The following is a 21,369-nucleotide window of genomic DNA, read 5'->3' as shown; positions in this document are numbered from 1 at the left end:
GGTTTATGGAGAGGAGATACGTTGTAAAACATATGCTGAAATAAGGTTAAGATCCTGCTCTGATCACTGCCGTTGTAGAAACAGAACGTTTGGTCTGCAAGTGCAGTAAGAACACATTACCCAACACCAAATGACTTCTTTGCCTTTTCACATTGCCTGACCTTCAGCTTCCACACATTTGCACATGATCTGTAAAATATGTAGGGACTTCTGCTGGACTAGTTTGTAAAAAAATAAAATACCCATCTCTCTGGAAAGATACACTGGCCTTCAAAGGCCCAGAGCATGCCAGTCTGGGAGCAAAGTGACCCACTTCATTTTTCTGGACCTGCAGGAAGAGTGAGGGAGGATGGATGCCTCCTTATTCCTTATTTGTGCTTGGAGGAGTTCTGCCTTCTACCAAAAGAGAAAGCAGAGTCTGGCCCAGGGGAGGGCTCCATCCTTTCTTGTGGGGTGTTGGTGTGTTTTTCTTAGCTTATGTAGCCAGCTGTTTTGTCCTTTATGTTCCTGCCTCACAGCACGGGGGACACTTCTGAGGCACATTCAAAAGTAAGCAGAGTTACAGTGGGCTATTGCCATTGCAAGGCCAGCAAGGGTTTCTGACTTTCACTAGTTGGCACACTCATACTTTGAGAAAGAATATATTGTTTACCTGACACACACAGTTCAGAGCTGACATGCTACTGTCCTAACCAAGTATTGGCATAACCCCAGGTCTCTGACCACCTGGGAATCAGTTATTCTCATGCGAGGAAATTGGGGCTGTGGATAACACCAGTCATGTAAGCAAATCTTTCGTCTCTCCTTTTTTTTTTTTTTAAAGGGTATTAGGGGATTAAATTGAAACACCACATTTCCTGGCAAGAGTAAAAGAAAACGCCATTCTTTCAGCCAGGGCTAGATATGTTCAAGTGGGCCTTCTTTGCCTCTTCGTTACGAGCCTGTAGGCTGGAGCAACCCAACATGACAAGAGCTTAAGTACTGAGAGGCACAGACAGACGCAAGCCGTGGTTGCACCCCCAGAAGAAATGCATTCCATTTCCTCAGGTGGGTTAGGGGTCCAAGAGGCCTGGCTCCTTCTGTCTCTTCCGAAGCACAGCTGACAAACTTTGAGTACCACCTTAAAAATAAGAAGTAATGGCAGGGAAAGACCCAAGGTACCTTATCAGAGTCTAGATTCAGAGATACGTGGCCAAACTAAGTGGGGTTTTGGCAGATGATAACATAAATTCCTTTACAAAAGGCTGTTTTGCCTCATGGTGCAGGAGGATGATGAATATGGTACTGTGGCTGACAAAGCTGCAGAGAAAAAGAATCAGACTGAAAAAAAAAAAAAAGTTGAAGACAACATGTACAGAGGTGAAAGTTTTTATTCAATCTAGAGCTCCACTTCTGGCTTCCAGGGCATCAGAAGGCGTTGCACTTGCAGGCTTTGCATCTTCCAGCAACTCGTGTAACGCTGCGCCTCAAGCTATGCTGAGCAAGAAAGGAGAGAGGGCAAGTGCGCGATACAGAATTAGTACAACACAATGAACCCTTCCAAGGCTTTCTGGCAAGTAAAGAAGTTGTGAGCTCTGTTCAGGCAGAGGGTTTGCAAAGGGATGATGCTGCGTGGGCAGCACAAGCCTAGGGGTGCGGGTGCCCTTCTCACCACGGGCTGGAAGACCCTCCCCGGTACGCGGGGCAGAGCTCCCGGCCGTGTCCCTGTCCCTTCCAGGCTGGCCATCAGGTGGCGGCAGCACTCCAGTGCACGGCAGGAGCAACTCTTCCCTCTTTCCTTCAGGGATAGGGATTTGTTTTCAGGCGGGCAAGATTTTCGAGTGCCGGGAGAAGAGGTGCAAATCACACGACTTCCCACTGAAAGCAAAAAGTCAGCTGAGGTCGGTCTGAAACACAGACCACATCTTGGATTGCACGGAATGGGAACTGAACTTATTTCAAAGTCCAGCCTTCAGTGCCAGGCTGGCTAGCCCAGCTGACATAGGTGGAAAAAACAGGCAAGTTTTCAGGTACATCAGGCTCTTCTCAGGTCATTACTTTGGCTCATGTGTGATGAAAACATCAAGTTTTTCCAACCTGATCAGCTGATCTAATAAAAGATATTACTTGGCTTTACAAACTACACCTCAAATATACACTTAGGCCATCATAGGCTTTCTGTACATGAGCATTACTATACAGATACAAACATGTAGTTGGTGGGAGGAAGAACCATCATTCATCATAAATCTAAAAGAACCAAAAGAGACCCAGGACTTTGTTAACAGAAGCAGCAGCATCTAATTGAACAACTCTTTGCCAAAAGTGGAAATCAAAGAAGATCCTATTGTTTTGTTTATAGGTAACTCATTAGGCCTTTGTGTGAAGCTCTATCCAACATAACCAAAGAACTATTTGAAAAACAGACAGAATATAGAGCCAGCCTTGTTAGAGTTTCATCCACGCTGCTTATTTCCTGAACCAGATGCCTTGTGTGACCAGAGGTAAGTAAATGGCTAATTCTTCCTTCAGTTAAAAACAAACAAACAAACAAGTACCTTTGGAAATAGGCAATTGGGTTCATCTTTCTAGCAAGGGATTCCAGATTTGGGGTTGTGTTCCTTACCTTGGCGAGAGCCTTGTCTCATGCAGAGGATGCACTTCCTCAGCTGTGGGGTTAAAATGATGATCAGAACCACTACACCTCCAATACCAGCTGCCACAACCCCAATGATAGTTCCAATGGATTCTTCTATACCAAACAAGCCTGCGGGAGAAGAGAAGGTGGAGTAACATAAAATGTTGTCCAGGCAAGCATACACACTGCAGCCAGCACTTTTTCTGCAGTGGCTGCAGAGGAAGCTACTTACTAAGATACCAATTGTGCTGATGTCTTGTCTGACATGCAGTCATGGGATTCTACATGGGAGAGAGTGTATCGCTCTGTGGAATTATTGATTTTTTAAATTCCTTTGTAGGAAGCTGCTATACTTTCTCGGGATTTAGGGATAGGACAACCCCATGACCCTAGTAATTGCCCTTAACAACTGGATGCTATTGAGATGGCAAAAGATGCTGCTGCCTGAATGAATCGGCCTCATGCCTGTATGATGAATTTTAAAATGGAAAAAAATACTTTGACAATTTTGAGAAAGTCACCAGTGTCCCTGTCTACCTCTAAAGGAGACAGAAACAGTGGGTGGGCAGAGCTCCATGCAAGTCCTTTCTATGATTTGACACTCTTTGGGAGTGTGACATGGCAAAGGTGGAATAATCCCATTTTCTTTCAGATAAGAGCACATCAGCATTATGGCTTTTTAATTTGTCAGGACTGAAAGATGATTCAGGAAGAGGCTTTGGTCAGGTGAGCACAGTAGGATTAACTGTTAAAGGGTTATGGGGTGCAGCTTGGAAAGCATCTGTCCTGCAGTGTCGAGTCTGCCAGAGTAGGAGTGTCTCTTTAGAGAGAGGGAAACTGGCTGGACAATGGCACAAGACTGATCGGATAAGATGTTAAGTGACTGCCTCGTGTCCATGGTAGTCATTTTGCCACGTGACTTACCCAGGAAGTATAATAAAAAAAAGGTTAAAAAGCCTTCCAGTTTTATCTACAGTTAGAGTAATCAGGCATCCACTACATATGTGGTTGTATTTAAGCTTCACTAGAAAATCTGGACAGTTTTGCTACCATATTCACACACATTTGCAAGCAGGAGTAGCTGCTATCCTGTGCTACCTAGCCAAATGGATGGGTATCCAGAAGCTCACCAGTAAACAAGCTGTAGCTCATTGGTAAAAAAGCACTCCTCTCTTCCCACATACAGAGAGGTATCCTGTAGCTGAAACCCAGTTGTGAGACTGCTCATTTCATCAGAAAAGTGAAGGCACTGAAGGTGCTGTAGAACCATTACTTAACTTATTTAAAAATATACATCATTTGCTTCCTGTAATGGACAAATTAAAAGTCAACTAATTTATCCTTTCCATTTTAGATAAGCTTTTGGACAGTCTGGATCTGTGGCACTTCACATTTCTTTATGAATGGTATTTCTCCTATTCTCTTGTCCCTTTAATTCAGGCATAGTGAAGAAATTACATATGTCGTCTCAGGAACACAGAAAGGCAATTACACTGGCCAGGGTGCAGACATTGCAAGAGTAACCTACACTACTGAGAATATGAGACCAAGCCAACAAGAGACCTCATCAGACATATGACCAAGACATTGCAGGGAGCAGAGTTTTCTTGCCTTGTTAGTGCCATGGTTTAAACTGAGTAGTTTTATAAAAATTAGTAATGGAAGAACTTGGGCTCAAAATGGCAAAGGCTCAGTGAACCTCTGTGAGCTAGAAGCTTTGATAATGAATAGGGGGGGAACTACACTTGCATAATTTACTCTTGACACAGAAGGTGCTATTTTTTGTTAATTAGATAATAAGATAATAAACCTTTCTGATGTGTTGATTTGTTGGGACTGAAATGTGTTTAGCCTGCATAAAAAGGAAAGCTGCTTTGACGTTTCCAGCTGGTAAAGGCAAAGTGAGTTGTGTCCTTACTTAATATGCCTGGTGTGTATTTGTGAGGCTATGAAAACATAGCATGGGACTTTTAATGCAACTTTGATTTTAATGTGAATGAAGTTAAGCAGAAATCATATAATGTGAACCTCATGTTTATTGTGGGATTACTTCTGTCACCTAGATTTAAGGTATGAATATGCAAGATAGTGAGTTGGAGAGAAATAATGTCAGAAAGAAAGGAGTCTGAAGCTGTTGCCCGAGACAGAATGTTGACACCTGTCACTCATGGGGGTTCTGCCAAACAGAGCTGTGAGTATAAGAGAACTTGTCTGGCTGTTTCATTCTTGGCACTGACTTTCTTTTTTGTGATAAAATTATTCCTTCTTTTTTTGGTTGTAAATGCCCCTCCTTATAATAATACCTGTGTGATTGTTTATAGAGGCAAGCCAATCAAAGTTAGCTAGCCTAATGAAAACAATGAGAAATGCTACAGAGCAGTTATGCTTTGTGACACCAGGCCCTACCTGCTAGAGGCCAAATGGGCCAACTTCCCTCTTTCTGCAAGTGTGTAGACCAGCTTTGGAGGAGACAGAGGGAGGAAAGAAGTAAAGAACACCAAATATTACCCAGAGACCTCCTGATCCTGAGTTTTGTGCCATCTCCTGTCACCACCTTCCCATCTGGAAGTGTAACCTCACAGAAATAAATACCATGGTCACTGGTTGTCACATTGAGTATCACCAGGGAAGCATCCCCATGGGACAAGTCTCCACTCATGAAAACCCTGGAGTTATTTGGCAAGACGGTCACATTGTTTTCTAGCAGGTCCATCTTCCCATTTTCATCTTCTTTGTACCACTTCACCATCAGGTCAGCGAGGGAGGGATGTCGTGGACTGTTGAAGTGGCAATTTAAGATCACAGTTTCACCCTCTTTGGCTTTTTCCTTGGCTGGTGTTTGAGCCACCGAAAGGTGCCATGGCTCAGATGTTGTCAACAATGAAGGCTGGGCAATTATATGAGTTACAGCTGCATTCTCCTTGCTCACATTTCCAACACTAACAGCAACATCTGTACCAGGAAAGAGAAAGAAGAGGAGGGTTGAGGGTGATCGGATGATAAACTTTCTGGCTGCCCCTGACCTGTAATCTGTGCAAAGAACACCCCTGGAATTAAGACTTGAGCGTAGTCACTATTATGCTGATAGGGATGTTTTTCTTGCCTAGATTATGTTCACCTGTACAGACACATTTTCCTGATCCTCAGATCCTTTCTACTGGTATACTGGAGGAAGATAATTGCCATTGTCCTGTGGATTTGGGTGAAACTTAGAGTCCATTCAGCCACATTTCCACCTGGCACGCTAACCTCTTTCTTCCCAGCCTAAAAGGTCTCAGGGCTTGATGTTCCTGCTTCAACTGCTTTTGAGGCAAAGCAAAAAATGCATTTAACCTTACATGCAGACAGCTCTGTTCTGACATATATAGTGTATATGTGTGCATCCTAATGCACTTGTCTGCATCCCAAAACATAACGTGAACTTCTTAGAAGTTCTGGTATGCACTTCCAGTTTCAGGATAGGATGTTTTGAAACTGTGGGAAGCATCTCCATTGCCAACTGATGCTGTTAGCAACCTGTGGGATGGCACCTCAGCATTCTGTGGCTATTGATACTGAGCACACAGGCACCAGTGAGTTTCCCTAGCACGATAACACTCTGCTCATGAAAGACAAAAAGAGATTTTATAGTGCAGAAATTCATGTACCAAGGGAAGCTCATGGTGAGAGGCACTGGCTGAAGTTTGTTACACATCTGCTTTACAAATAGAATGGGAAAGTACAAAGACGACATTTGATTTTCTGTTTGCTTAGCAGAAAGTTAGTCAAGTCATTCTGCCTGGGCAGGCCACTTTCTGTAACTGTTTTTTGATAACTTTGAGTTGCTGTGAGTTTCGACATGGGAGTTTCGATAATTTCAGAGTTGTTGTGAAAACACTCAGCATATGAAAGAGCCAACCCCATTTTGACAACCAACATCCCACAGGACATGGAAGATGCACCTGAAGACACCGTTATACTACTATGTTTAAAATCAAGAGGCCTCTTGACAGCACACTGGGTGACATCTATTCTCTGTGAGGGGACCACATTGTCCTGCTACTCTTTGTTAGAAAAATACGGACAACACGCCTGTAGTAGAGATTTAAAGCTGCCTTTTCCCATGCAGCTGCTAATCATAGTATCCAACAGCCTTGAGCTAAGGGTAGTGTGCGTGGATCTCATTTCTGGAAATAAGCCTGGGCTTGGAAGATGAGAGGAAGAGTTGGTATCTCAAATCCCCGGCTGGAACACAAAGAGGGGAAAACAAACTCTTAAAAATAAGCCAACAGCTGTCACCAAGAAAGAGTTCAAACTTTTTTTTTTTAAAGCTTCTTCTGTTTTTTTTTTTATTTTCTTCAAGTGAAATAGTCCTCCTTCATGCTAGTTGGTACCTTCCCATGGACTGCAGACCATCCCATGGTGAAGGTCTTGATTTTCCATAGTCTTGAGTCTGTCTTTGCCATCCCGAGGGTGTGAAATGCAATTGTCTGGGTCTGGTAAAGATTCACAATGACAATGGCCTGAATGCTCAGGCACAAATGTCTCAAGGCAATGGAAAACCAACCCCTTGAAGAGAGTCTGAGAGTTATTTGAATGGCTCCTCTAGGCATGCTTGTGCATAAAATGACAGTTGTATTCACATTTATTATTATTTATGACTCGTATGGGAGTAGCACTGACAATTTCTGTCAGACAGCACGGCTCTGTTGTTCTAAGCGCTTTATAAAAGGATGGGGTGCAGAGCTTACAGTTTAAATATCAGATGAGAGATAACTCACGGATGCAAAAATATAGACAATACAAGCCGGCTATGAAACTAGGCAACAACAAAGCATGTGAAAACCCTTCAGAGCTGTTTGGTGCTCTGTGTTTTTACCTCAAAGTAAGAACTTCGGTCTCATAACTGGAATACTGATCCATGGGCACTGGATGCCTGAGAATTAGAGACCTAAATATTATTGTAGTTCTGGATCCAGTCCCCTAAAATGAGTAGTCCTTATTAAAGACACTGGATGAAATATTATCCTCATGTTCATACATAATCTTACTGATGAGCCCACTGGAGCTATGCGAGGGAAGCTGAGGTCCAGGTTTTCCCTTTCCAGTTAGAAAACACTATTTTGATGCAGTAGTCATGAAAGTTGAAGTATCTTGACAAGGTACTTTGATGAAGTACAAAGTATAGCTGAAATACCTGACAAAGCTGATGGTAACTTGATGTATTACAGCCTTTGCGCATCAAATATTCTGATGTGATAGATTTGGTTATTCATTAAAGTGAATCTGAGCAGTTTTTTCATGATCTTAAAAATCTCTGTTCATTAACCATTGTCTCCACTGCATACTGCTGCTTTAGCTAGAGTAGTATGTGCTACTGCTATCTTGTTTTCCAGGAACAGCCACAGAATTTCTTCTCCACTATAGCTATTCCAGTCTCACACACCTGCAACAAAATTATAATTTTTATTCCTTTTAGTGATGTAAAAGGTATCATTTTTACACAGTCACGAGTTTTATTTGCATTTCCTATCATTAAATAGCCAGTCTTTTAACCTGTGTTGTCCCACATCTTTGATTAAATACATACCATGTAACTTACAGCTAATTAGGAAAACCAAAATGGAAGAGGAGTAAGCTGTATCGTTTCACCCAGCTCTGTTTGGGGGGTTTCACTGGGAAGGTCACAGCACAGCCCCTATTTTCCATTCTTCCTTTCTTTCTTTTTCTTTTGTAAGGTTGCAAAACTGGAACATACTAGTTCACTGGTATTCAAATACACAATGCTCTTATCATATTGGCATCTGGGAGCATACCATGCCAAATGCCTTGTTGACTCTGCTTCAAAGCTCTTTTTATGTCAATCGCTTCATTAGCAGAGTGATGTGTAGGTCCCCTCTCATGTGGGCTGTCAGGCTCAGTCCCCGATGGAGAGGAATGCAGAGCTTTTTGGTGAAAGCACTCGAGATAGACAGAGTACAGAGAAATAAAGCATGGCTGACCTTGTCTTGACCTGGAAAAATTATTAGATGATCTAATAGGTCATTGTCATATGAAGTCGGTAGTTCATGGCCAGTTTTCAGCCATGGGGGAGAAAGCTCTCTGGGACTCCCTGTAATGTGACAATGTGCTCCACATTTGGCAGTACTAATAGGACACCTACTAAGCTACCAGCTTTCCTTGTACGTAATCTGCAGGTTGATACTTTCCCATGTAAGGCCATATCATTGGCTGTGAACAATACACGAGACAGACTAGAGGAGGAGTGGTGACAAACAGAAAGAATAAAATATACCTGTGCTCTCCTCCAGTCCTGGAGCCTCTAACTCACTTTGGTGCTGGAGCAAACCCAAGCAGCCTTGCAAGCTGCTTCTGCCAGCTGCCAACAGCATCAGGGAACCAAAATGGTAGGTGGAGGTCAGTGCAAAATTTGACCTTTCTCGTTGAGCCTCATTGAGGCTCCTTTATTCACACTCAATAGATGGAGGGGAGGTTAAGGGCAAATAGGACCCAATTTACAACCCACATAAAAATCCTCTCATGCTAGAATGACTGTCTTTCAGATGGTTTTATTTGCTTTAGAGCTCAGCTTCACACTCAGCTGGTGCCATGAGGGTCCTCTACAAGCTGTATCCAGTTCCCAGTCATCTATGACTAAATGATCAATGAGTGCACGTTGCTCATCTTAAATTCATATGACTTTTGCCCTGGGCTGAGGTTGGCTTTCACAAATGGATGTGAATAACCACTTTGTGATGATAACTGGTTGCTAATACATCAGAGAACCAAAATAGAAATGAAGCTTCTAGCAGTGATGATACACAGCCCTTCTTCTTGAAAATGATAGGCAAATATACACTTTCTGAACATTTCTATTAACTAAATAGGAATGTATCTACAAAGAAAAGTATGCCTTAGTGCAGTGCACAATCCTACATACAGTTTTCCTGCATCCTAAGGAAGCCCTCAGTGGAAAGTTGCTTTTTGAAAAACAATGAAAAAACCTCTTAAGCCAGGCTCTAGGAATAAGCTATATGTCTTCTAATTAAGGAAGGTGGTTTAGTACTCACCCACCAGCAAGTAGAGGATGAATGAAGACACTGCAGATCTATAGAGCTTCTCAATGTGCTGGCTCATAGTTGCTGAAGTATAAGGTCTCACCGTCTCTCCCTCCAGTAGTACAGACAAAAAAATATGTGTGTGTTATTGCAACAGGACATTGCATTCTGCCCAGTGAAGGTCACACTTACTAAAGTTACCACAGCTTCGAGCTCTGCCTGCTGCCTGGATGACAGCCACGTTTGAAGTGACAACAATGACTTCCCGGGGGCTGTTTTGATCTCTCCCAGAGAAGATGCTGAAAACGCTTTGAGAGAAGACAAAGATAATCCATTATTTTAGGCCTTGTATAATCCAGAACTCTGGGCTGAGTACAGAATATCCAGATATTCAAAAGGAGATCTCACTTCTGATGAAGCCCTCCCTAGAGAAGGTGAAAAGGGAAAGAGCATTGGCTTAATTTTCTGAGCAGCTGGACCCTTATCATCCTTATGCGCCATGAAAGGAACTTACAGGTATTGAGTATCTTTGTGGTTATATGCACACGGTATTTATAGGTAAAATGTATTCCCCAAAGTATTTTTTTTAGTGCATTCCTTATTTGCCAAAAGCCAATTACTTAAACTCCATTAAGTAAAACTCATCTATGCCACCAGGGGGAGGGGGAAACTGCTGAAGCTGGTGGCCTGTCAGCAGAATTACCAGGTGTGCTCTGGCATGGAAACTCTGGGTTTACACAAAGGCACATACACAGGCAGCACTGCACTGTGGGAAGAGCTCCCGCAGCCCCAAGCCCTCACCTGTGGCATCCAGCCCTGCCGGCTGTGCTAACGCTGTACCAAGCACCTGCCACTCTCCCTGGCTGGCCAACTCCATTCCTCTCAGATAGGGGATTAGGGATTACAGCAGACCTTATCAAACAATTTTGCTTATCTTTATGACTCTTCAGATAATGGAATTGTACTTAAGTATCCAGTAAAGACTCAATTCCACATTTGTTAAAACACAATGCACAATTCAGCTGAGAGAGGCACAAGCATTTCGGCCCTTTTTTCTTTTTTTTTTTTGTATTCAAAAGCAAAAAGGACCCCCAAAAAGCCCCATTGCACCGTGAGGAAATCTGTCATCGTGCTACTGTCATATGGCTTTCTTGAATGTGATTTTAATACATTCTGTGATCTACATCTTTGCATGTGGATGCTCCACAATAACTGTTTCAAGAAATTCCACATCTGATTTGCAAAACTCTGCTGAACAAACAATGCCAAGAGGAACAACCCATTCCTTGAGTGACCACTTGTTGCTCTGGCTTTGATGTGGTATCACTGCTATCAGTGAAAGCAGGACAGGCTACAGGGAGTACAGCTAAAGGAACCTAAAAAGCAAATATATATTTTCTGAAATGAGCGGGGAGAGTAGGGAGACCTGGGATTATCAGGCAGGAATCACTCCAAATTATATATTGAGAATGGAACTGGGACCAAGTGCAGAGCAACACAGCACTTCAGTAGAAAGCCGAAAGGTCGATTGTGAGGATCTTCTGAAGGAAGTACTGCCAAAGTGTGAGCAAAACCAAAGTATCTATGAAAGGAGAAACGTCAAAAACAGTACAGAGTTTGAAAAGGGAATAACCAGTAAAGTCAAAGGCACCTGGCAGATCAAGAGGAGCTGGGACCGAGTTACTAGCTTACAGTACTGGCCACAACCGCGTGTCAGAGAAGTCAGAGTGGGAAGGTGGAACTGGACCAAAGGCATTCCAAACAGTGTCTGCTTTTAACCCACGTATTTGATGTGTTTCTAAAAAGACCTTCAAGTGTGTTGTGATGGAAATACTGCTATTGTTCCAGCAAATGCTGTTTATGTTCATTTCATCCTGTAATAGCAAATATCTTGTGAACCTTGCACTGAATAGGACTCGCCTGAGCAAAACTGCCAGGTCAGACAGCTTCTAACTGAGGGAATATAAAGGAGTTTTAGTGTTGCTGGCAGCCAGCAGCTGAACATGAAGTTTCTCCCACTTGAATAATCCAGTAAGATTCAGAGAGTTTCTCAACTTTTGGACAAAAAAAAAAAAAAAAAAAAAAAAAAAAGTAAACTAGTCCCTTGAGTGTTGTTGAGAAAAGCCTGAAAAAATTGAGTTTCAGAGGTCCAAATCAAGAAAGCAAGCAATAAAAATTAAATAAAACACGCATTTGTTTTTACACTTTCCTGTAATTTTTTGAGAGGGTGGTGTTACAGCTGTCATGTCTGGGCTGTTGGCTAGAAGAGGACACCAGCCCCAGGGACTTCTGGCACCTTTGCTAATGTATCAGCAGGCGGGCATCACAGGGCTCAGAGATGTCCCTTCAGGAAGAGCCTCCTCTCATTTTTCTGGGGAAGTAGTGAGAGAAAAGGGAAATCAGGAAGAAACAGCACTGCCACACCGGACTGCTTCTACTCCACCTTCCCTTGGCTATCCAGCCATCCATCCCTTTTCATTGTCTATCAGACAGCCACTCAGCAAGGTTTCTTTTAATGTCACAGGGCTTTCTTTATTTTTTTTTTTTTCTGCAAGGTGTCCTGAGGGCACAAATCTGCAAGCCATCATTGTTCCAGTTGGATCCCCTGATTTGAGTGGCACCGTTTTGTGCCATCTAACTTGGAGCCCAACTTTTCACACCCCTGGTTGCTCACAGCTTGGGCAGAAAACGCTTAGAATCATAGAATCTTTTTGGCTGGAAAAGACCCTCGAGGTCATCAAGTCCAAACATTAACCGGACGCTGTCACTAAACCATGTCCCTAAGAACCTCATCTACATGTCTTTTAAGCACTTCCAGGGATGGTGACACCACCACTTCCCTGGGCAGCATGTTCCAACACTTGACGATCTTTTCCATGAACCTTCCCTGGCACAACTTGAGGCAGTTCCCTCTCATCCTATTGCCTGTTACATGGGAGAAGAGACCAACACCCCCCATGCTACAACCTCCCTTCAGGTAGTTGTAGACAGCGATCATGTCTCCCCTCAGCCTCCTTTTCTCCAGGTTAAACAGCCCCAGCTCACTCAGCCGCTTCTCATCAGACTTGTGCTCCAGACCCCTCACCAGCTTCATCACCCCCCCTTGGCGCTGCTCAGCAGCTTTGGAAGCCGGAGCCTGCGTTCCCGGAGGTGACAGCCCCACCGCTGACTTCCGCTATTTCAACCTATCCCCTGTTCGGCCCGCACCGCAGCGGGGCAGAGGCCTCCGCCTGCGCCCCTGCGCGCACCCGCGGGGCAGGGCGGCCCGTCCGTGCAGCCCGGCGCTGCGCTGCGGCCGCGGGGTTTGGCCGGCCCCTCAGGCCGCGACTTCCCCCTGCAGGGCGGCGCGGCGGCAGTGTTGGCAGGCCCGGGGCGCCCCAGGAGCGCGGAGCGGAGGGCGGGCGGGCTTCTCTTCCCATCTCTCCCCCTAGGTGTCCCCCTGGAGCGGCCGCTCGCCGGCATTTTCCACTGCACCCCAAACACCCCTCGTCAGATTTAGGAACCGCTTCTTCTGCCCGGACGCTGTTTAATCCGCTGCCGGGGCTGTGCGCAGGGAGAGGGCGGCGGGGCGGGGGGCTTTCCCTCAGGAGGGAGGCAGATAACGCCGCCCCCCCCCGGACCCGTATCCAGGAGTTTTTCCTGCTACAGTCCTCAAACTTTCCACCGGCTCTGAAGCTTCGTAGTTAACCCTTTTGGAAACCGCCGAGGCTCTTTTTGAGCTGGCCGAGGAGGCGATCAGAGGCGCCGCGGTCCTCCCCGTTTCCCCTCACGGCTTCCCCTCCTCAGAAGCAGCGGCACCGCTCGCCCTTGGCAACCGCCTCGAGTCGGCGCCCCGCGGCCCGGCCGGCGCCTGCCCCTTTAAATGGCGGCCGCGGCCCCGAGGTGCGCCCCGCTGAGGCAGTTAGCGGGCGCCGCGCCGCCCTCGCCCCTTTCCATGGTAAGCGCCGCCGCCGCCGTCTGCGTGCTCCCCGCCAGCCCTCGCCCGCCTCTCCGGTGGGCTCCATGCCCCCGGCTGCTGCCCCGCCGCGGGCTGCCGCCTCACCGACCCCCCGGCGGGCCGGCCGCTGGCGGCGGGCTGCGCAGGTAGGTGCGGGAGGCGGGAAGCCCCGCTCCTTCACCCGGGGGTCGGGACGGGCGGGCGGAGGCCGCGGGGCTGTCCCGGGGGCCGGGTGGCCCCGCGGCCAGCGCTGGAAGCACCGCCCTGGGGTGTGGGGCGGCCGCGGTCAGCCCCGCTGCTACCACCTTCCTCCCCGAAAGTTTTTTGGGGCAAGGCGGGCGCGGCCGGGGTGGGGGGTGGCAGCGGCCCTCTGGGCCCGCGAAGCGCCGGCGCCGTGGGCTCCCGGTGAGGAGGTGCGGGCGGCGCCCCGCGGGGTTGCTGTGGGCCGCGGAGGGAGGGTCTGGGCTCCCGAGTGTCCAGAGCCGCCGGGTGAGAGACCCAGCCGCGGTGCTGCGGGGTGGCTTTGGCGCTGCTGTGGCAGTCGCTTAACTCCGATGGTTTGGTGGGTCGGGAGCGTCCCTCCCGTGGTATGAAAGCGTCTGTCTATAGAAAAGGAGGCTGAGGGGAGATTTAGCTCTCTACAACTACCTGAAAGGAGTTTGTAGCATGGAGGGTGTTGGTCTCCTGAGTAGCAAATGATAGGATGAGAGGAAATGGCCTCAAGTTGTGCCAGGGAAGGCTCACAATGGATATTAGAAAAGAATTCTTAATGGAAAGGGTTGTAAAGCTCTGGAACAGGCTGCCCAGGGAAGTGGTGGAGTCACCATCCCTGGAGATGTTTAAAAGATGCATGGATGAAGTTCTTAGGGACATGGTTTAGTGCCAGGGTTAGGTTATGGTTGGATTTGATGATCTTAGAGGTCTGTTCCATCCATTCTATGATTCTATAAACTGGGGTGGTGAGCAGCAACTGGTGGAAGTTGCAACGAGTCTGTGTGTTTGTGAGAAAAGCCTCTGGAGAACAGCCCCTTCTCTCACACCACATAGCCTGGGGTGTCTCTGCTTTCTGCTCTTGTCATCTCTCAAGCGTACCCTCAGCCTGGGCCATAGACTTGGATGGAGCCTGGGAGGAGCACTGGCCTGCTGGCACGGGGAGTTTGCACCCCTGACTAGCCGCAGGCATGCATGTGTGCCTATCATCAGTCCAGTTTTGAGTCGCTCTGGACTCAAAACCCAGCTTTCTATATCATTGATGGATCCAGTAGTACAGGTGGTGTAAGTTATTGTTTAGGGCCCTGGACTGGTTTTGTCCCAGTTTGTTAGGTGGTGTGCGACAAGTGTCCTTGTTTGGTTGTTTCCCTTCATAAAGTAAAACTGACCTCTCAAGCGAAGAATATTGATATCAAGGGAGATAGCTACAGAAGAGTGCTTATCTGTATAAACGACATGAGTAGAACTATTTGCCTATGAAGTGTTGCACTTGTATTTGTATATGACAACACAGGAGATTTATAGTTCAACTAGTATTAAGTATAAATATTTGATGTATTTGTATTGTAATAATATATGTCAATCCTCTGGTAAATGCCACACCTGCATGACCTTTCTCAAGTTTTGAAAGTTCCCACAGATTCTGGAGACGTGCTGCATGTTATGCACTGATATCTCATGTTGATGTTACTCTAGCTCTAAATGTTTGTGCAGGTTCAATGTGCAAGTTGAAGAGCTGCTGCAAAAATAAAATACTCTGATAAAAATGTAAGTAATAATTGAGTATAGTATACTCTGGAAAAAATGTAAAATCAGTGAAAAGCCTGTTGGTGGGAACTGTCTACATGACACTCGCCTTGGTGAAACTAGCATGTCAAGTTTTGTTTAATATATAGTCATTAAATGGCTTAACCATGTTCTTATTTCACCTTTCTCTGTCGTTGAATTACATACCTTGCTTCTTTGTTCACAGGAAGTTCATGAAGTGGATCATGGTCTTATTAGCCAGCTGCTTGCTGATTCAGAGGAGACTCTTAGTTCGTGTACAGAGAAAATGCAGGGTCCTGCTCAATACAGCTGGAGTGCTGACTGGAGCTTTTGGGTAATGTGTTTTTCTTCTAACTTGTATTTTATTTATAATTCATGTATATTTTAATGTGTATATTTGTGTATACGTACTAGCTTTATATCCACAGTTCTCAAGTTGCTTTGTAGTCATGAATTAGTAAACTGCTCTCCACCCATGTAGTGAGAGAGGTAATTTTATCATTATTAGCTTAGTAAAGTGTAAGCTGAGACTGAGGGAGGGTGAAGTTGTTTGCCTGATGTCACTTGATAAGTTAGTGACAGGACTTCTGGCTTCTGTGCCCAGTCCTGTCTCCTAGTTCCTTGAATGGCTCATTAACCTACGCGATGTCTCTTTATGCCTTTAGAAATACATTGTTTATGCTTTTTAACAGTAAGGGCTGAATTTGGATTCTCAGTGTTCTTCTGATATGCTTTCCTATTGTCTTTTTTTTTTTTTTTTTGTCAAGTGAACACATTTGTTTTCCATGAGAATAAATAAGCTTCCTGCGTTCTGTGTAAAGAATGGGGATTTGTGAATAAGAAGGGTAAAAAGGAGGGGTCTAATTTTGCCCCTCTCCAGGGAGATCCCTCACTGAAAGCAGAAGGTGTAATAATAAATGCTGTCTTTAATACTATTCTCATGCTTTTGATAGATATTTTTTTTAATGCTACAAGAGAAGGTAAACCTTAGAGCATATGTTTTATTGTTAGTTTGGTGAATGGGTTGCTGCTGTTAGATAGGGAAGGGGAACAATTGTGCATGCAGCCGCAGGCAGGGTAATACCTGGCCTTGTGAGAGACCTGGATTCCCTTCCTCACAGCTCTGACAGTCTGACTCAGGTTCTGCATCAGGTGGCCTCAGTAAATTGGTGTGCTTCAGCTTGTGCATAGGAACATCATCTGGACTACTGTGTCCTTGTTCTGGTGAGGTCATCAGAATGTTCACTGTGCTCAGAAGGTAAAAGATTAAGTAATTAGCAAAGGCCATAGCGAATCTGTGGCAGAGGTGTAAAAAGAACCAGGGGATCAGATTTCCCACCTCTTTATTTATAAACCTCGCCTGTATGTCTTTTCATCCCTCCTGTTCAAAGTAAGGAGATGGTCAGAACATTGATTTTGCATCTCAGGCCCTAGCATAAAATTCCCCCTAAATGCATGTGTACTTTGAAACTGAGCAACAGTCTGGTGCCAAAGGAAAAGGGACAGGGTGAATGAATCCTGGCAGATCGTAGAATTGTGTTGCCAGAGAGTGAGTGCTTGGGTGGTTCAGTATTTTTTCTGCTGTTCCTACAGTGACAAAGGCAGTACAGGTCTGTTCTGCCTGTGCCTTGCTGTAACACTGTGCTTGAGTCAATAGCAAATCGGGCTGCAGGGACGTTGTAGCTGCCAGCAATGCTCTCATTAGATGGCAAATCAGATTGTGTAAACTAACGCTTGATGGTTTGTATACAACTGTTAATGCAGTTAACATTTTATGTGAGGAAGAAACCTGTTTAGGTCTTGGGGTCAGTTTGTTTGACTTGCACTTAGTAACTCAGTCTTTCCTTGATAAGCTTGGCGATTTAAAAGTCACTAAAGTGTAATACGTGAAGTGTAATACGTATAACTGTGCTATTGGCGTCGTATTTTTACATTTGAGATGCATGTTGAAGGTTATAAGTTTATTTGAACAGGACTTTAGGCATGTGTAGTGAGGATATTGTGTGTCCTTACAGTGCTACTTTGTTCTTCTCATAGTAACACATGCCTGTAGCTTCAGGGTAGTGGAATTCTTCAGTGCAGTTGCAGCCGCTAACAGGGTGTGAAGTATTCTCCAGTATGATTGAATGGTTGACTTCTGTCTATGATTTATAACTTCATGACCTCAGTATGTGTTTGAAGTTAGTATTTATCTGGTTCTGCAAATATGACCTTGCCACTGAAACAAAGGAATTGTGTAAATACTTGCCTTTTGTAAGATAGCGCTGTGGCTTGTAAAGAGCTATACCATTTACATTACTGATCAGTTTTCAAAACCTTTATCAGTACGGTTATAGGAGACCATGGTACCCATTTTCTCAGCCTCAAGGAGACTAAATTTAGAAGTAGCAAGAGGCAGGAAGTCACAAATTCAAGGCAAAAAATTAAGGCATTCTAATTAAAACATGATGTCATTGGTATCTTTCTCTGCTCTTCTAGACAGAAAATGTGTTTTACTAACTGCATGCTTGATGATCAGCTGCTGAGTATATAGACAAATTGCTGAAACTCCCTAAATACTGAGTCATAGTAGATGTGTAGGTGATAACACATAAGGCAGCTTGTTACAGTGTGCGAAGTATGTGTCCCTAACGTTTTACAAAGGATGATCTTGGTGTACTGTGGCAGGTGTGGATTTGTTATGCTCATGCCAACTCTCAAGTCAGTAGAACTAGCAACAAGGCTAGCCTGTGGTAGCATCCAGGGATCAGCTTTGGTTGCCTGGGTTATTTGCTTTGAGAGGCTGCATGTTTTTGACAACTTCGGTTTGCTCCAAGGATTCATTTCTTCTAATATATGTACTCTTGCTTCTCTGATGATGGAAACCAAATGTGGATAGCAGAGCCTGACTGGTTTGACTTCAATTTTTCATGGATTTGAGTGGGAGTAGGCAGTTGTGCCATGCCTCTGGAAGTCAGGCCAGGTATCATGAATGCTCAGTAGGTGCTGTGAGCACATCATTAGCAGCAAACCTGGGCTGGGAGCCTCTGGCATATAATCTATTTCCTGACTATGGTGAACAGGGAGAAGAATTTGCAGGGAAGGAAGAAGAGAATCCTACTATCCATGACTTTTCCCCAACTCTGAAAAAAAAATAATAGTGCCACTAACTGCTGTTTTTAAGGTGGGTGTTTTTTTTGGTTTGGTGGCGTGTTGTGCAGTTTGTTTCTTCTTTTTTTTTTTTTTTTTAATTATTATTATTTTTTGTTTGTTTTTTGTTTTTTTTTTTTGTTGTTTTGGAGACTGTTCCCTGGAGGTGGACAAAGCTTGACTTTTATAACCTCACTGGAGGAAGAAAAAAGCTTACTTGCGGACTTAATCTCAGGCCTTTCCCTCTTTATTGCAACCTATAAAGCTTGCATCTATTTTTGATTAAATGGTTCCAGTTTTGGCAACTGCAAATAGAAATGATGGCGGTCAAAGATGCTTTGGAAATTAAGTTGCATCTGCAAGCCCTATCTCAAGATTCTAAATTAACTTTTTATCCTCTTCATTCTGAAATATAATTCTATTTAATGTCCTTGGAAGAAGAAACCCATGAAAGTCTTAAGTATTCTCCTGCTGTAATGAAGAAGGTAAAGGTGAGTGAGGAAGCTAATGAAAAGGATCCTTACATCAAAAGAGAGGGTGTTCTGGGGACTCTAGTTTCTATTAATAAACAGTCAAAGAAAGTTCATATATGTCTACAGTAAGAAGAATGCCTATGGAAAGAAAGAACAAAAAAGTAAGTCTTTCCCTTGCAATGAAAAGGTAGTTGGAAAGAGTTGAAATCAAATGAGCATCTCTCAGAAAATTGCTTGTTTAAGAATTTGGAAATGAGGTGCCAAGGAGGTATTGGAAAGAAAATAATAAACAAGCTTAAAAAAGACAGTTTGATTGCAATGTAATGTCAGTTTTAGCAGCTGGTCGGTGAGAAGGAAGATGAAGATAGAAGCAAACAAATGATATAGTGAGGAGTTAAAATAAACCTTTTATTTCTTGTAAAACAACAAGTGAGGTTGCACAAGATGTGGAAGAAGATTTTTAATTTTGGCAAAGATGGATTTGGTTTCTATGAGGAAGAGCTAGTTTGTGGGAGTGTGTGAGAGTATGTATGCCAAGAATACGATAAACATACATGACTCACACCTGCACAGGAGGGATGCAGGTACACACTACAGAAGATAATTTATTGCAACACAGATTGCAACACAAATTGATGTACTTTAGGGCCCAATACTAGTAAGGGTTAGATGAAATATTTCTTGCATCTCTATTTGTCTGAATGTTCCTTCTACCTTTCTCTGAACTCTCATGTTTGCTCTGGGAATAGTTTACTAGGCTTCTTAAATCAGCAACTATGTTTTGTCAGGCTGGTATTTAAGTCCCTCTGATAATTGCTTCATCTCCTCTGTGTTGTACGCTTGGTACATTACTTCTGAAGAAAGCTTTTCTTCTCATCTGTGCCTCCAAATGCTTGGGTTGTGAAGGAAAGACATTGTGGCCTGTGACACTGGAGAAGGCTTTTTAGCTCATTTTTATTTGCCAGTATGAAGCAGTCTGCTAAGAAGGATGAGCATTGGATAAATGCTGTATGTCTTTGAGAATAAAAATCTTAATCACACTTAACATTGTGGGTTTTTTTCTGAGATGATATAACTTGAGTATATGTAGCTTTTGCTGTACTTGTAGTGCTGGTACATTGTTTGTTTACCTATCTGGAGTCTCTGGAATAGGTGCTTTTTTTTTTTATTCTAGCCCTGTGATAGCAGTGACTATAGAGAAGCAGAATGTTAAAAAGAGAAGATAAACTGTAGTTCTGATTAGCCATTGAATACTGTTGATGAGTCTGAAGTGTTTTTCTCACTTATTTTCACCCTGGAAATCTCTTTATTGCTGTGGATGCAGCTCCAAACTGAGCACTGGGTAGGTCTGACTGCTGTCAAGTTTAAGCCTGTTCTGAATAGGCTTGCAGTTAGTTGGCACCTGGTCTAAATAAGCTCTCCTCAGCTGCAGCAGTGGGAAGTTCTATGTAATGTGAATTATTATTACACACACCTAAATAATTGGTCTAAAATCTGAAGGTTAAGTTTAATAGATGAGGAAGAAAATACTTCAGATTAATGTGGTTTACTTATTTTGTAAGTCACTGAGAGCAAAACCATCAGAAATGCACTATAGTTTGGAAAATCCGAGTTGGTTGAATGATAGTATCTGTTTAATGAGAGTGGAGTTCATAGCTTATGGAATGAAAGCTTTAAAAGACAAATGTAAGACATGGAAATGAAGCTCTTTTTTTGGTCTTTGGCTTGCTTACAGCTTTGCTCGGTATTTCTGCAAACAAGCAGTGGTGTAACATTGTCTTTTTCAAGTCTGCTACAGGTGAGCTACTTGCATTCCTTTAGAAGGAAAAAAGACAGGTTAACAAAACTCTACAGGATGTGATTGTTTGGTGATACATTTAATTAAGTCATTAGCAGCAGCTAAGAGTAGAAAATACTCCAGGAGATGTTAAAAAAAAAAAAAAAAGAAACCACTTCTGAAATATTTTGTCAAGTTTGAGATTATTTGGGATGTGTACTTACCTATGCAAAAACAAGAGCATTCTAGACAAGAGCATATGTCTTTTCTGCTATACTGCACCCCCCCTAAAGCCTGTATGGAAATGGTGGATAAAGTCATTCAGGACTTAAGCTTGCTCATACAACTTCTCTTTCTGTTTTCTGCTGTACCAGGACTCGAAATCACCCCTTTTTCAGAATGAGGGGAGGCATGTAATTATGAACTGTGGTGTGTATGCAGCTCTGATCAGCTCAAACTGATACAAGTTTCCCAATAGCTGACGCTTTGCATTCCATTTTTATAGAAAGTTGAAGAAAAATTATGTATAGTCTGTCTTTGCTAAGAATCGTTCAATCAAATCTGGTGGCAGCTCTTAATATAGAAACGACTTAGAGTTAATTCTGCATTTCGTTTTTAAGGTAGAAAAGGGAGTCCTCAAA

At 43.9% G+C, this 21,369-nt stretch overlaps 1 protein-coding gene across 1 annotated transcript in view; it reads left to right on the top strand.

The window, feature by feature from the left end:
- Positions 1 to 13,091: 13,091 nt before the first annotated feature.
- The window catches only part of GRAMD1C (GRAM domain containing 1C), a 55,189-nt gene continuing 46,911 nt past the window's right edge, over positions 13,092 to 21,369 (top strand). Inside the window, 4 exon segments of the mRNA XM_082074721.1 lie at positions 13,092 to 13,645; positions 13,647 to 13,705; positions 13,707 to 13,737; positions 15,555 to 15,683. Coding sequence (XP_081930847.1) covers positions 13,517 to 13,645; positions 13,647 to 13,705; positions 13,707 to 13,737; positions 15,555 to 15,683 — 348 coding nt within the window. The 5' untranslated portion in view covers positions 13,092 to 13,516.

This window comes from Streptopelia decaocto, assembly GCF_964273445.1.
Source record: "Streptopelia decaocto genome assembly, chromosome: 1".
Lineage (NCBI taxonomy): Eukaryota > Metazoa > Chordata > Aves > Columbiformes > Columbidae > Streptopelia > Streptopelia decaocto.
Note: the sequence above shows the minus strand (reverse complement) of the source record. Positions and strands in the feature narration are given on the sequence as shown.